The 14,969-nt window shown below is 42.9% G+C and overlaps 3 protein-coding genes across 3 annotated transcripts in view; 1 reads left to right on the forward strand and 2 right to left on the reverse strand.

Moving 5' to 3' along the window:
- The window catches only part of LOC147220718 (uncharacterized), a 64,616-nt gene extending 62,837 nt beyond the window's left edge, over positions 1–1,779 (forward strand). The window contains exons 21-23 of the mRNA XM_086170107.1: positions 136–185; positions 281–411; positions 1,025–1,779. Coding sequence (XP_086026233.1) covers positions 136–185; positions 281–411; positions 1,025–1,065 — 222 coding nt within the window. The 3' untranslated portion in view covers positions 1,066–1,779. The remainder of the gene's footprint in view (positions 1–135; positions 186–280; positions 412–1,024) is intronic.
- A 120-nt stretch (positions 1,780–1,899) lies between these two features.
- On the reverse strand, positions 1,900–9,360 carry rrn3 (RRN3 homolog, RNA polymerase I transcription factor). Its single transcript, XM_086170169.1, has 17 exons — positions 9,010–9,360; positions 8,744–8,800; positions 8,344–8,433; positions 7,930–8,059; positions 7,761–7,820; positions 6,926–6,989; positions 6,678–6,747; positions 6,129–6,227; positions 5,757–5,852; positions 4,727–4,847; positions 4,496–4,626; positions 3,953–4,083; positions 3,669–3,853; positions 3,383–3,491; positions 2,658–2,810; positions 2,472–2,562; positions 1,900–2,384 (listed from the first exon to the last, which is right to left on the reverse strand). Exons 1-17 carry the CDS (start codon positions 9,103–9,105, stop codon positions 2,235–2,237), a joined length of 1,833 nt encoding a protein of 610 aa, XP_086026295.1. The 5' UTR covers positions 9,106–9,360; the 3' UTR covers positions 1,900–2,234.
- Positions 9,361–10,404: 1,044 nt separating this feature from the next.
- Positions 10,405–12,518, reverse strand: LOC147220720 (uncharacterized). The gene is made up of 2 exons (XM_086170487.1): positions 11,991–12,518; positions 10,405–10,846 (listed from the first exon to the last, which is right to left on the reverse strand). The coding sequence occupies exon 1, from the start codon at positions 12,475–12,477 to the stop codon at positions 11,998–12,000; it is 480 nt and encodes a 159-aa protein (XP_086026613.1). The 5' UTR covers positions 12,478–12,518; the 3' UTR covers positions 10,405–10,846; positions 11,991–11,997.
- Between the last annotated feature and the right edge of the window lie 2,451 nt (positions 12,519–14,969).

The following is a 14,969-nucleotide window of genomic DNA, read 5'->3' on the forward strand; positions in this document are numbered from 1 at the left end:
TTGTATGCGTACGATGAAATTTAAATCAGACTCGGATAATTTCTTCCCAACTAGTGTTTTTTTTTTTATATTGCCACTATGCTCAAGTATATAGATCTTTATTTTAACCTTTAATTCTCTGTTGTGTTTCTGCAGAACGTCCACAAAGTGTTGACTCCACCCAGCATGTTTGGAGGAGATGCAGGGTAACATTTACAAAATTCCCTACGACATGCTGAAAATATCACTGAGCTACAGTTCTGGTGGACCGACTCTGTATGTGTGTGTTTGTGGACATCAGGAGCAGCAGGTCCTCCCCGGCCACAGACAGCCCAGACACCCCATCCCCGCTCCCCGATCCTCCCGCCTTCCAGCTGGCGGTCGAGGCCAAAGAGCTGGTGCAGGGAGTCTCTTCGCCCGGCCAGGATGAAGGTACGCGCTCTGACGTGACGCTGCTTACCTACAATTTAAAGCTGAGCATGCTCCCTACATCGCATCCTGAGATGAGATCTGTATATCCCAAGTAATAGAGGTTCTTGACCTTTTTGTGTCCTGTTCATTAAAATAAAGTTGAAATAAAAACACCCCGATGTCCCCAGAAGAGGTCGAAGCATATGAATGCCGATATCTGCTCTTGTTGTTGCTAATCTGAGTAACGTAATTTCTCCTCTTGGTATTGACGACATTATGTTGAGATGTTGTAAATTAATTTTCCGCTGCTTTTTTGATTTCTTGCTGTTTCCATCATCGCAACTATTATAAATCAATTTTCATTCATTTAGAAATTTTTAACGGGACCCCCACCCTCTAACTTGTCTTTCCAGAAATATTTGAAAGCTTTATATTAGCATCAAGAAAGTGCAGGGCTAAAAACAGTGAAAGAGAATTGTAGAATAACAAAAAGCCAAGGGTTACAGATGTCAGTCCAGGTTTGATTGTCTTAAGCCAGAAAAAAATAAGTGATTTTTTTTTTTTTCAATAAAACATGAGATTTGACTTTTTCCAGACCTCTAATTCCGCATGTGTCTGTATCGTCTTCCTGCAGCCAAGGCGCCGTCTCCCCCAGACGTCAGTCCTCACATGTGAGTGGCAGGATGAGCGGCTGAACCCCGATGGACTGCAGTCTGGATGATGAGAGAGGAAAGTCCACGGTCACACTGACAGATGGCAAGGACGGGTTCAGCGGGAGGACGACGGACTCGTGACCCGACATGTTTTGTCTGTACAGAATCTCGTACGAGAAGAGCTGCCAAACCAAGAAATCAGCCGGAAGCGTCTGTCGGAGGAGCTGCATGACCGCGAGACTCAGACGCCAGTTGTAAATCTCTCCCCCCCGACCTTTAATCCGTCCATAACAAACATAGACCCACTCCACATGTTGCATGTAAAGGACAGTCTTCCTTCGTGGTAACTCATTCTAACTCGCCGCCGAGGTCACGGACTGTCCGGCGGAAAAAAAGTAGAAAATCTCAGTGTTCCTTTCCGTCATCTCGCTAACCTCCCTTATTCATGAGCAGAAGGCAAAGACGAGACGCGTTGGAAGAATCCGGACGTTGCTTCAGTGTCGTCGTCTCACTGCATGTTGCGTCTCCGGGGACCCACATTGATGTCGTCCGGCCGGGAACCGATGAAGCTCCTGCTGTGTGAACTACAAACTGTGTTTGTACGGAAGAAGCTACGCGCGGAAGATTAGTTTGGTTTATTTGGGACAAAATTCTGTAATTCAACCAGATTGCATTTTTTGTTGTGGCCTCATTCTTTCTGTTACTGTTTTATATTAAAGGAATAACTGACGGCTGACCTGGACTGAATTTCATTTCGACTCGTGCCGCTGAGTCATTTTAAGTGTTTAAACTGCGTCCAAAAGCGTCAGAGATCAGTCGGTGAGAAATGAGGAACCTAAAAAAAACCAGACCATAATTTCACTTCTGACACTTTATCAACTTCGATTTGAGTCGAGTACAGAAGGCCTGTAATTATTTCCGGTGCCTCTCACACATAATTTAAAACATAAACAATATGTCAAAACATTTAGGTGGAGTTTCTTACAGTAATGCCTTGAAGACTGTTTATAAAACTCCGACTCCAGCTGAAGATCCAACATAAAACCATGTACGACATGATGGATTTGATGTTTTCTCACGTTGATTCTGTTGAAGAATTAAGTCACGTGACTGAGTCCAAAGGATCTCTGGGAGAACGAGAAAAGACTTGGTCCTCCTCTTCCGCTCAGAGGGAGAGGGGGGGAGAAGGGGTTAGAAAGCGGTCTGGAAGGTGAAGGACGGGGATCCCACGCTGCAAGGACTGCGGATGTTGGAATCGTAGGAAGCCGGTGTCATTCCCGTGACGCTGTCGGCCAGGTGCATCTCCGTGTACAAGAAGTCGTCGTCGTCCTCCTTGGATTCCTGCGGCGGGAGGATTAATGTCAGAACTGGCGCTCTTGGATAAAGACCGTTGGCGTGTAAACGCTTGCCCGCCTCCCGTCCGCTCACCTGTGGGACTGCTTTGACCGGTGCGGTCTGTGGGTCAGCGTTGACCTGTTCTTCCCAGACCTGGTACAAAGGCTCGATCAGCTGTCCAGACCTACACACACACACACACACACAAGACAGCGGCTGCAATGAAATGTTTCCATGAATTATATCAAACACAGAGAGCAGCAGAAATGAGAGGTGTACCGCCGGAGCAGATAGGGGTCGAAGGGGAAGTAGGTGTCCAGCGGGTTAGTGTTGGTGGCCACGGTCTCGCCTCCCGTGGAGCTGCGGATGGTCGGCAAATGCTGGCGGCTGTTCCTCTCTATGATGGTGTAGCAAAACACCAGCTGGTATTTGCTGCACCGGCGATAAAAACATCTTAGTCAAGGGGGAAACTGCATTGTGCAGAGGAAGATTTCATACAATACTTTTTACGTTTTTACCGTGACGCGCAATATTACTGGTAAAACCCGAGGAAATGTGTCTTGTAAAAAAATAAATAAGAAAGTGGTTATGTTTGGCTCTTTACTGACTTTATCAATGCAAATAACTGTAATCTTGATTTAACATTGGCTTGTTGAGCTTTGCTAATAACTGCAAATTAAAAAGGTCTGATCTGTGATGCCGTGTCACTCGTCTCACCGTGTGTGAGGGCTTATAACTGTGTGTGTGTTAGTATTAATACCAGCAGATGTTTGGAGATGCAGTACATGAGCATCTGTGCTCAGTGATAATCATTATTTCCAATCTGACAACATTAAAAACAGGTGTTACATTTACTCCTGTCTTTCATTGATAGCAGATCGAGAGCTGAAACACATTTCCCGAAAAGTTCCCGCTCCAAAATAACAACTTTTAATCGTGATCCAGCGGGTTGACAACGAAACCCTCAGACGTGCCCGACTGCAACGGGCGAGGTCTTTCTTTACCTGGTGATGGCGGCAAACATCCTGGTGACTGACGGGAGGCAGACTTTGAGAGGGTTGAGCTGACACATCACCACCCGCTCCAGGTTCAGACTCTGCAGGTACTTGAGACCTAAAACACACACGCATTTCTTATTGTTGGAGAATCATTAGAAAAAAGACACCGCCGCGCCACCGCCCGTCACGATCCTGTGTGAAATCCTCAACGACTGGCCTGCAGAAGCTTCACAGATGCTTCACCATTTATATATCAATCGTCCAGAGATAAATAGGATCCGTCAACCCGTACCTTGCTTCAGATTCCTGGCCAGGATGGCTGCGTGTCTGAAGACGAGCACGTAGAAGACGGCCTGGCAGGCGGCGTAGAAGGGCCCGTGCAGGGTAATGTCGCAGCACGCCCGGCCGCTGCTGTCCTGGCTGTCGATGTAGCGGTGGATCCAGGGGAGCAGCAGGTCCAGGCAGATGCGCACGGTGCTGCAAGGGGAAATGCCGGGATTACACTCGGGCCTGGCGCGGACCGGCCGGGACGAAAAAAATAATTTGATAATAATAAATGAAATATAATAAACCCACGGCAGGGGGAGGAACTTGGCTCGGGCCATGAGGCTGCCCATATATCCGGCCGCCGCCTGCCGCAGGATGGCCGGCTGGGATGGATTCTGCAGGATTTTCCACAGGTGGTCCAGGAAGGCTTCCGCCAAAGCCTGAGCCAGGAGATTATCTTTACTTAACAAGATGCAGTAGAAGAATCCCAGACAGACTAGATCACATTATACTACGCAGAAAAACAAGAAGAAGAGGTTTTTAAAACCTCATTCCTAGATTATGTTTGAAAATGTCTGACCGGTGATGCTGCGTTCAATTACTCTGAGCTCTGATTTGTTTTTTTATCTGACATGAGACTGACTTTGGAAAAAAAAGGTGTTTTAATAGTGTGTAATGTTTTATCCCCAAACATTAGTTGGGAAGAAGGTAAATGTGAAGGGATTGTCTTGGGAGTATTACAGCAGGACACAAAAACAAGGCAACAATGGATTGAAACTTGGCCTCTGTCTCACTGACCATGTGTATTCTGCCGTGTGCGTGTGCGCATGTGTGTGTGTGTGTGCTTCCTACCAGTCTGAAGCTGCAGAGGTAGAAGAGCAGGTACTGAACGTGACAGGAATCATGTGTCGGCAGAATGAGCTTGTCAAATACGTTCATCAGGTCTCTGTACAACTCCTTGGTCTTTTCCACCTGAAGGGTCCCTGCCGGATACAACGGGCACGGGCGCGTCATGAAGCTCTGTCCGGGTTCACATCTGCGTGAATGACAGCGCTGTTTGGGTTAAGCTACGGAAGTGACTACCTTCGACGTGACAGATGTCCTTGATATAGGCCATCAGCACGACCATCAGGGTGTCCAGCCTCTCTGCCACCGGATGGGCCATCGTCGCGCTGGGAGGCTTCTCAGCCAACATATCCTCGTCCTGAAAAACAAACATGCACGCCGGTTGAAGAAATACAAATGTGTGCCGTAAATATGCACCGTGAATTCCGGCATATAAGCCGCTACTTTTATCGCACGCTTTGAGAACTGCGGGTTTTACAGCGGTGCGGCTAACTTATAGATTTTGATAGGCTAATTATGGTAGCTTCCTTACGCCAACACCATCACAATGAACAAATTAAACTGTTTCAGCAAACCCACTCGCATTTACGATAATTCTTCAGATCAGCCATTTTGCGCACACATCCATCATGATAAAGAACCGCAGAAATGTATTGGATGGGGTTTTCAAGTGGAAAGCGATCAGTATGGCTGTCGAAGAAGGAAGCAGAGCTGGTGCACGGAAGTTTGGCATCTGTTTTAAAAAAAAAAAACATTTCCGTTATGTACCAGTGGTTGTAGATGTTACCGTCATTTATTTAATAAAATGTTTTCAAAAAAAATCTTTCCTGTCGCATCTTGCTGTGTTAATATCTCATTTTTTCAACGGGGACACCAGTGGCTTGTAGACAAGTTCGGCTTATTTATGTACCTACGGTTTCATTTTTCTTTTAAAAATTAGTCGGTGCTGCCTACCTATAGTTGCACTCTATGGTCTGGAATTTACTGTACTTTTCTTGCAAGAGCGCAGGATGTGTATAATTCGATGATAAATTGAAACTTGAAACAAATTACCGAATACAACCCTTGGTCTAATTTTGGTGCAGACTTCATCATCCCGTCATGTGGAATCAGGTTGGGAAAAATATTGAATCCCGGAACTCCAGGCATTTTGAATGTTCTGCACCGCAAAATCAATTCTAATATCAAAACAAATTATTGTTTAATTTATCACTTTACTTTTTTGAAGAAAAAAAAAAAAGCACTGGACTGAAACATCACTAGTCACCATGTCAAAGAGCCCTTCCTCGGTGCAGCCCTCCCCCCTCTGGCTCTGCTCGGCGTCCTCCTCTGCCTCCTCGATGTCGGAGCGGGACGCGCTCACCTGTGACCCACAAACACACTCTTACACACACTTCCAAAGGAGAAGGTGAAGATGACTTGTGGCAGTGTGATTTACTATGAAATCATTATTTTTCATTTCATTATTTTATTTTAGGCTATGCAGTGTGTGTGTGTGTGTGTGTGTGTGTGTGTGTGTGTGTGTACGTTTGTGTATGTCTGCTTATGTTTACTAACCGTAAACATTAGCACTTTCATACTTTCATATGAAGTGTATCAGCTCTATTGTTACACAATCGTTTGATAGCTGAAAACTTACATCCAATTTAAGCATATTTTCAACGATGAGCTCCAGCACTTCCCGTCGGATGGCAGGGATGTAGATAGTCACTCTCAGCAGGTTGTGCACGTAACACTCCTGAGGGGGCGCAGCAGACAGTCAGTCCAGAACTAAGAGTGACAGTACATTACCTACATTTATTTTCATATTTATTCAATTACCGTGATCTCCGGACTATTAAGTGCACCTCAATATTAGCCACACCAGCTAGCCAATCGCTATCTCGGGCTTCCTCCTGCGCACTAAAACCAACAAAGTCGTCTTTGGTGTCGGAGTTGAACGGACTCAGAATTTCCCGGTCATTTCATCGGCCCGATGTGACGAGATTAAATGTTTTAGCGGCGTGAAGCTCGTTCGCGTCCCCCACCCAAAAAAGTCCATATATTAGCCGCATCGTTGTTTACGTGAAAAAAGTCGCGGCTTATTGTCCGGAAATTACAGTACCTTAGTTTTATCAATATATACTGGCAGCAATAAACACAAACATAATCCAGCCGGGACGTTGTTATCGTCCGTAAACTGTCTCACCAGCGTTCTGGCTGACTTGTGCACAAAGGGGAAGTTCTCTTGCAGGATGGGCATCAGAAAGCGACTCGTCCTGAAAAAGGAATAACAAATGTACGGCGTGACACAAAGACAGAGGAAGATCAAGCAGTGACCAGGAGAGGGGTGTCAGAGAGCAGGTTGGCGCAAAGTATAAATTGTTTGTAGGCTTCGTTTGATACAGCATAAAGAAAATTGGTCAACAGGTGTCATATCGCGATCAGAGTACTCACGATGGCACGTATGTGTTGATGAGCTGCAGCGCCTGGTGACTCCTGTTGAAGTTTCTTGGGAGATCTAGGGACAGAGACATCAGGGGTTCATTCACGGCTCAGTGAAGGCAGGACGGAGGATAGCCTGAGTTACTCCTCAACACAGGTCCACATCAAAAGCGTACATCGTCTAATTTAATATGTAAAATGCTTCTTTTTACCCACAGCTATCAGACTGTACAACACCAGTCTGGACAGCACAGAACTCTGACCGGCCTGAGTGGACCTGTGCTGCTTCCACAATCTCACTACCCGTCCCCGTTCACATCATGTCCTAACTCCGCTGTCTCTCTTATCCTTGTTTGTCCCAGCCCACACACATCCAGCCTATTTTTGTTCATTTATTTTACTCATTGCTATTTATTTTTGTCACTACTTATATTGTTGTTTAGTTCTAGTTGTGTATTTTTCACCCTCACTGTTCCTTGATGTTGCCCATTGCCATCCCTGATGTTGTTGTTGTCTGCTGTTTATTCATTTGTGGATTTCCTTCTCTTGCTATCTTCTGTCTTTCTATTAATATTCATATTTATTTCCTTTTTTTGACATCATAACTATTATGCTGCTGTGACAAAGGAATTTCCCCTTTGGGGATAAATAAAGTTCATCTTATCTTATCTTATCTTATCTTATCTTATAGGACCCAAAGTATCAAACTCATATTTGTTTCCAAGTGTGTCAATTTAGGCTCTTGGCCTCTGATTTAAGGTAACCTTATACTGAGTGGTTTTCTACCACCGTGTGAACAAGTGTAATGTCTACAAACTTAAGTTTACAGCTGTGACAGAACACCTACCCTCATTTTCATCATCTGAGTCAGAGATATCGACTCCTCCTTCGTGGATGGTCACTCTGTCTGGAAACACACACAAACAGTGCCCCTTCAACGACTACTTTTGCAAGGATTGTGAAGATGTCTATTGATGTTTTTTTGGTTTTCTATGCTGGCTGAGAGAGGAACCCACTGGGACTGAAGAGTGACACCACCATTTTGAGGCAGATACACAGGTAGACGGTCTGTGCCGAGACCAGGTTGCTGAGGAAGGCCATGTATTCGTTTACCACCGCCTGGCTGCGACCCACCCAGGGAAGCCTCTAAAATCACACACAGTTCCAGTTCATTATAAACACACACTGATGGCTCGTTGAACTATCAGCGGACAAAATTATAATTAAGCGTTTAAGTTTTGGCTTTTGTTGATTACTTGTTTTCTCATCATGAGAGTCAAAAATGTCTCTCTTTCTCCCAATCCATGCAGATCATGGAGGGATAATGTTGTGTAATGTAAGGAACAGTATATAGGTGCTTTGATGACTTTACATAGGAGCTAAAGTGAAATTAATAAATTTAGCTGAACACAGATGTCACTTAAACTCACCAGGACAGTATAAATGAGCTGTTCATGGTCTTTTGTCAGCTGAGAGACACAACTCCGAAACTCTTGCAGCCAGTTGATAATCTGAGCATCCTGTCGATGGAGAGAGAACTGACGATCAGAACAAGAAGATAATGGTCTTTTACAGGGAACTTGGTTAACCTGTAAAGGAATGCTATGGGAATGTCAAGTCTTATTGGAACTTAATGGAACTATTATCAAATGATCAGTCACAGTTACCAATATTTCAATTAAAGTGATGTGCAATTATGTATGATATAGAATATATATTTCTCTTTCAGAAGGCAATGGATTGTGGTTCGGTCGCTGTGAGAGGAATACTTCAGACTTTCCATTGATTTTCTATGACTAGAAAACTAGAACCGACACCACCGAGGAATACCTTGATGTCCGGGTCTGCCAGCTGATGTTTCAGGAGTTCGTAGTCACTTGAGTCTCCCTTCAGACAGGAAATGAAGCGGCAAAATAAAAACAAATACAAAAACAAATAAGTGTGACACCAGTTCTTGATTCAGATACATGTGTACAACGTTTGCCCGGTACTGACACAGTACAAACAATGCGTCGAGCAGCGCAGCGAACTCAAGCATTTAAACGTTATCATTCATGAATTCCTTTTCAAAAGAGAAACACAAGATAATCGGTCACCTGTTTGAGTTTCGCTAGTGTCTCCGTGACACTGGCACCGAACCTGACAGTTTTCACCGGAGGAGTAATCGAGAAATCCCGACCATGTATGTCCATTTTTCCCCGTTTGCATGGAAAAAGAGTCGCTATTTTGGCTAAGCTAGCTTATCCAACGCGAACTTTCCCGTTAAAAAGAAAATCTCAAATGAAACAGTAGTGAATTTGTAATGACTTTATAGTCTGGTGCCACCGATTATTATAATTAATGCTTTTCGAGCCGGATATAAATTATTTTTGGAGTATAGAAGTTCGACTGCGTCGACAGAAAAATACACGCGTGCGTTAGTTTCATGATGCAGACCGGAAGTGCCACTGTTTACGGAAGTGACGGAGTTGATTGCGTCGGTCAAAACGTTCCCCAGAATACCCGTGTGTGCTTTTCAATGAGAAACTTCCATTAAAAAACAACTTTATTATTAACTTAATCAAGATATCTTACCATAAGCACCGGCTACAAACAAATAATTCTTTATTCTTAAAATACTTATTCTTTTTTCTCAAACTCTTTATTCTCAAAATTATATTAACACTTGCAGGCACATTTTAGACTTTACATCTTGGGGTTCTCAAAATCTCAAGCGGAGCAGTAAATACATTTCATGCCTTGACAAAAAGTTGAGATAGTCCGGTACATTTTCGTGTAAGTAGAGCACTGATACAGTCTAAGGCACAAAGAACCACCTGGTTCCAAAGGTTAGGCAGTCGGGCTTGTTATCACCTCGTGGGAAGAAGAAACCTTCCACCAGACGTAGCATGTTTCTTTACTTTGTGGACTACAATCATTTTTAAGTAGCCAGATAAGTAATCTGACAGAGTATTCTCAGAAAAGCAGAAATCATAAATCCTGAGACTGGCATGTAGGGAATAACAAATGATGAAGGTTTCAGGACTTTACAAATTCTTCCGTTCAGTTAGTCAAATACATTTATACTTTTTTATTGACATGTAAATTCTATTTCAAATAAAGTCAGCGTTCTTCAAAGTACCGTAGGCAGAAAGATTGATTCAGATGTTAAGTCCAAGTAAGCACAGATGAAAAGATTGTATTTTACATGCATTATCCGGATGAATATTACAAATAATCTGAAAATGATGGAGAAATGATCTGAAAGTTTGTAAGAAATTAACTGACCAATGATAAAAGAATACCTGTAAATTAAAAAATGATCGCTGAATTATCAGGGAACACAGGAAAAATGACATGAGAACTAACAAGAAAGCATCTCAAGAGGCCCTCTGATCTGTCTTAAAAATGAAAAACTAAACACTCTTCAGTATTTTGTACCACCGTTTCATTTACAAAATGAGAAGAAACATCAAGAGACACAGACGCCGTTCTAAGAACAAAAATAACAATGAAATGCAAGAGTTTTACTTCGTTATGTATTGTCCGTTCATAAAATAAAATACAATGAGTCTTTTGAACAGATAAGAGTTGACTTGATTATAGCAACCAACCACTTGTTGCATCTTGATTGATTTTTTAAAAATAATTCATTGCACCTCTATGATCATGTGGATTGGTTCAGACACCAAACAGGACAGGAACAGAATGGAATCCTAGTTTCACAATTGTCTCCTCTTGTAGAAGGCACAGATCACTGTACGTCCGGGCTACCAGACACAGGGTCAGCCTCTTCCCAGAAGCCATTGCTCTGCTAAATGCATAAATTGCAGGAACTTGTAAGATACAGTGCTTTTCTGACATATTCTGATCGATTATGAAACAGGGCTTGAAGATGTAAACAAAGTTGCAGTTTGAAGATAGTGCAGGACTGCCTCTCCTCACATCCCGGCTCTGGAAGGTGAAAATGAACGATTACAAGACGGGATTAGTTTTGTTTTAATGTGGCATCAGTGTTTCTTTTATCCAGGAATTTCATCGTTTGGTACAAGGAAGTGTCAGGTGAACCTCTCTATTGTTTAAACAGTCCTCATCTTATAGTGAACAGGACAGTTAATAATTACCCAGTGATAAGAGGCTCAATGGCCTCGACCACAAACACGCCCTGAGTTTCATATTTAAATCACATCAAGCAGGAAAAAAAAGTTAAGATAACTGAGGTTAAAAAAGGCTTTCATTTGACTGTACCACTGGATGACATGCATGCTTTACCATATTAGGATATTATCTATATTTATGTATTTTGCTGTTTACTTCTGCTTTGTTTTCCTGTGAATGAATGGTGTTAATGCTCAGATAGGTTTTTAAGCTCTCACTCAACAATGTATTCATTTTATATCTCATTCATCATTTTTTTAAGGGATTAAAGCAATATATACAAGTAATTGTTGAAGTTTCGTAAAATCCTCAGCTCTACTTCCGGTTCCTCATTCATTGTGGCTCTTTGTGTTGCAAGTTTATTAAGAAGACTGTTTCAGTCGAAGGTTGAAACAGTTCTTTTTAATAAATAACTGCGACGGATCTGCTTGCTGAATTTCCTCCATTTGTGTGGCATTATCATGGTATTAATTCCGCTTTTGCTTTAGGTTGTTGAAGGTGAATCCATACCGTTCTGAATGGCATGGACTCGTCATTTTAAAGAAAGCATGAAAGTTTAATTAAAAACAGATGACGAAATTTTGGGTTTCAAAAAAGAGAAACTCCAACACAATGTCAGAGTTAAATCTTTTTAATCCCCATCAAATGTTGAATGGTGGGAAGAAAGTGTATCCGGATCTATTTTAATATGATTATGCTTTTTTTGTTCGATCTGCTAACTGGGAACATTTCAATAAATATAAAGGGCTTTCATTGAGAAATATTTTCAGTCATTTTTTGATTTCCCTGTGATGCCCGACAGATATGAGAAAAAGAGCCTGTTGTAACCGCGCATAATAATGTTTCTCTTGTAAAAAAAATGACATCGATGAATAAAAATAATTCTATTTCATTTAAATTTTGAGAGATGGTTGATCCGCGACAATCGTCTTCGCCTCACCTTCCCGCTACGTGGCCGTGGTCTCCGTCGCGGTGCTCGGCATCTCCACCTCGCAGCCCGCCACGGTGGAGACCGCGGTGTGCGGGGCTCCGGTAGCCATGGCAACGCGCACCTGTCCCGCACCCCCGGACTCCTGGGCCCTCACAGCGCGGCCCCCGTTCCTACGAAAGGAGTCCCGGATCCGGCCGGACAGGCGGCTCACGGCGCCGCCGAAGCCGCTCAACACCCCGCGGTCCTTCTTGAGCAGACCCACGTCGTCCTCCAGCTCCTCCGGCGGGACCTCCAGGTTCCCGGAGTACCAGAACACCCACCAGACCAGGCTGAGGAAGATGACGATAGCGCCCGCGTAAATGAGCAGGTCGTAGAAGAAGACGTTGACGAAGACCCCGAGAAGAAGAACCAGCAACCCCGCGACGTCGAAGGCCACCGCCAGCCAGAAGGAACAGGCGCAGCGGCCGAGGCCCCGCTGGCCCGGTGTGGTCTCCATGGCGACGTCCGGTGGGGCTCCGAGACCCCGAGCTGCGCCGCCGGCTCGAGTTTCGGAGCGGCTGAAAGGTGAGTCAGGTGAGAACCGGAGGGGGCGTGGCTTCCAGCCGGAGGGGCGGGGCCTCGGAGGCAGGTACGGCGGATAGAAAGAGAGGGAAAGGCTGCTTGGAAATATGGCCGTGGAGGTTCTCGGTCATCCAGGTCGCGGTGAATTCTTGTCCAAATCTTCTTGTTCTTGGCAACTGGACTTGTATTTGTGCACTTGAAGGTGTTTCAGTCCTCATCCCAAAGGCTTCTTCGGTTCTCGTCGTTATAAGTCTTCGTTTAAGGAAAAAATGTCACAATCATATTTCCAAAGGGATAATTCTGCAATATACTTACACTGAAATAGAGATAAAGAGATTAATACCGTCAAAAAATATGCAACTTATAACATGTTGGTGTCCTTTGATTGCTGTTAAATGCGAATACCATGCCCTTTTGTATATACAATTCTCACTGCACTATGCACCATGTATATAACTTGTCTATATATTATCCTGTACATAGATTTCACTGTGCCTGCACAATGACAATAAAAAATCAAATCAAAACAAATGATTAAATGTGTTTTTTTTTCCCCAAGTTACATCATCAAAAGGGGATAGTGTTGAGCTATGTGAACTTCTCTCATCTCCTCTACTCTTCCTAAACTGTCTGCACTTAATGCATGATGGAAAACCCAGAACTTTCCCTGAGCTCTTGTTTCCCAGGATCCCAGGGAGCTCGAATCTACCGCTGCAGTCTTGCCAGGCATCCACTATTGTTTTTTTCATGAATATTATTTATTATTGTAACATGTCAGCTCTTACCATCTAACTGTCATCAGTACATTTCTTATTAGTGAGAGCTCATTTGCATCTCTTTCTACCCTGACCAGTCGAAGGCCACCCATATTGAGCTGGGATCTGGCTGAGGTTTCTACGCCATTACAATGTTTTTTTTTTGTTTTGTTTTTTTGCTGGTGTCACAAAGTGTTTACTCATGGGGGAATATTAGGTTTCTGTAAATCTCCTTGGAAGGTGTTGAGCAGGCGCCATAGCAATAAAATCTGGCTTGACTTAATAACATTTAAGTATAATGGAAACATCACCTTGCCATCAAGTTATTGAACTGCACTCAACAACAGGTTGCGAACTTTCTTCATTACCAAGTTTAGTTAAAGAAAGCAAACTATTCAACTGAAATTTATTACCTATTTTTATTGATATTTTCCAAGGACTTTTGAGCTTTAAAAAAATGTTCATAAAATTGGTTTCCAATTATTTTTAAAGGCTTCTGCTTTGGGAAAATTCTTTATTCATTCACTTCAGTCTCTGTACTCAGTTGATTTCCTTCAGTTGAATCAAAATTTTTGGCTTCTAGGATATGTAAGAAAAACCTCAGCTTTAAGGAGTTAGTAATGAAATAACTTCTCAAGAGTAGTTTTAAATCACTATTTCAAGTTTTATGGAATACACACTTAAATGTGGATTTTGTCCATAATCCCAGAGCAGCCTCCATTTGTCCTACAAAGTCCATCACTATGGTCTCCCTCTAGTGGACAAACTCGATTATGCACATCTGATTATGTGCACATAAACACACATATGTGTGTGTGTGTGTATATATATATATATATATATATATATATATATATATATATATATATATATATAAAAAGACTCAAATGTTCTGCAGTAAATCTCAAGAACAAGGATTTGCAGATTATCAATAACTAAAAGAAAGGCTGTAGGAAACCCAACCAACTTAACATTCTAAAAACTATACAATGTTTTTCTTGTAGTATGACAGTTCCAAACAATCTGTATGCAAATTATTTTTATGACAAATAGAAAAACTTTAGATGCCCACTTAAAACAGCTTCTCCTGTAAAAATAAGGCTGGGGCTCCCCCCGTCGGGTCCACGGAACACACTCACTCGACTTGCGGTAAGAGCTTGTAGTTGGAGGCACTAGCGGGGCTCCCTGGACAGCAAACATGTTGCTCCTGAGAATAGGATGTTATTCCACAAGACAAGTGATCAGAGGGAAGTAATAGAACAGATTTTGATCATTTATTTAAATCTCAACCAGCTTCAGAGCAGGAAAGGCCAACAGCATTCGATCCCATCACTACGTCCCACCATAGCTCTGCAGCACGAGTTACCACGGAGACATAACCTGCCACATGTCCATCACATCAGTTACCACGGTGACATGTCTCATTGTAGGTCTACAGCCTCAGTTACCTTGGTGACACGTCATACTGAACCATTGAACCTTATGTTTCCTTGATCAACCATCAATTCTTTGTGGTGCAAGGCATGATGTTTGTTCAAAACGCATAACAGTAAAAGCAATTTAAAAATAAAACAGGATTAAAAGAATAAACTGCCATAATTATGCAAAAAAAAATATAACTCAGATTGAATACAGTTCAAATGATCAATTTCTCAGTTGATTGTAACTGACG

This window comes from Fistularia commersonii, chromosome 23, assembly GCF_037954325.1.
Source record: "Fistularia commersonii isolate RoL2024-O1a breed Wild chromosome 23, RoL_Fcom_v1.0, whole genome shotgun sequence".
Lineage (NCBI taxonomy): Eukaryota > Metazoa > Chordata > Actinopteri > Syngnathiformes > Fistulariidae > Fistularia > Fistularia commersonii.

Excerpts from the sequence above, each read along its gene's own strand:
- rrn3 (XM_086170169.1), bottom strand. The coding sequence starts at position 9,105 with ATGGACATACATGGTCGGGATTTCTCGATTACTCCTCCGGTGAAAACT. Across the intron at positions 7,821-7,929 it reads GGTGTCACTCTTCAGTCCCA|ACAGAGTGACCATCCACGAA; the intron begins GTGGGTTCCTCT and ends GTGTGTTTCCAG. Across the intron at positions 5,853-6,128 it reads AAAATATGCTTAAATTGGAT|GTGAGCGCGTCCCGCTCCGA; the intron begins GTAAGTTTTCAG and ends TGTGGGTCACAG.
- LOC147220720 (XM_086170487.1), bottom strand. The coding sequence starts at position 12,477 with ATGGAGACCACACCGGGCCAGCGGGGCCTCGGCCGCTGCGCCTGTTCC.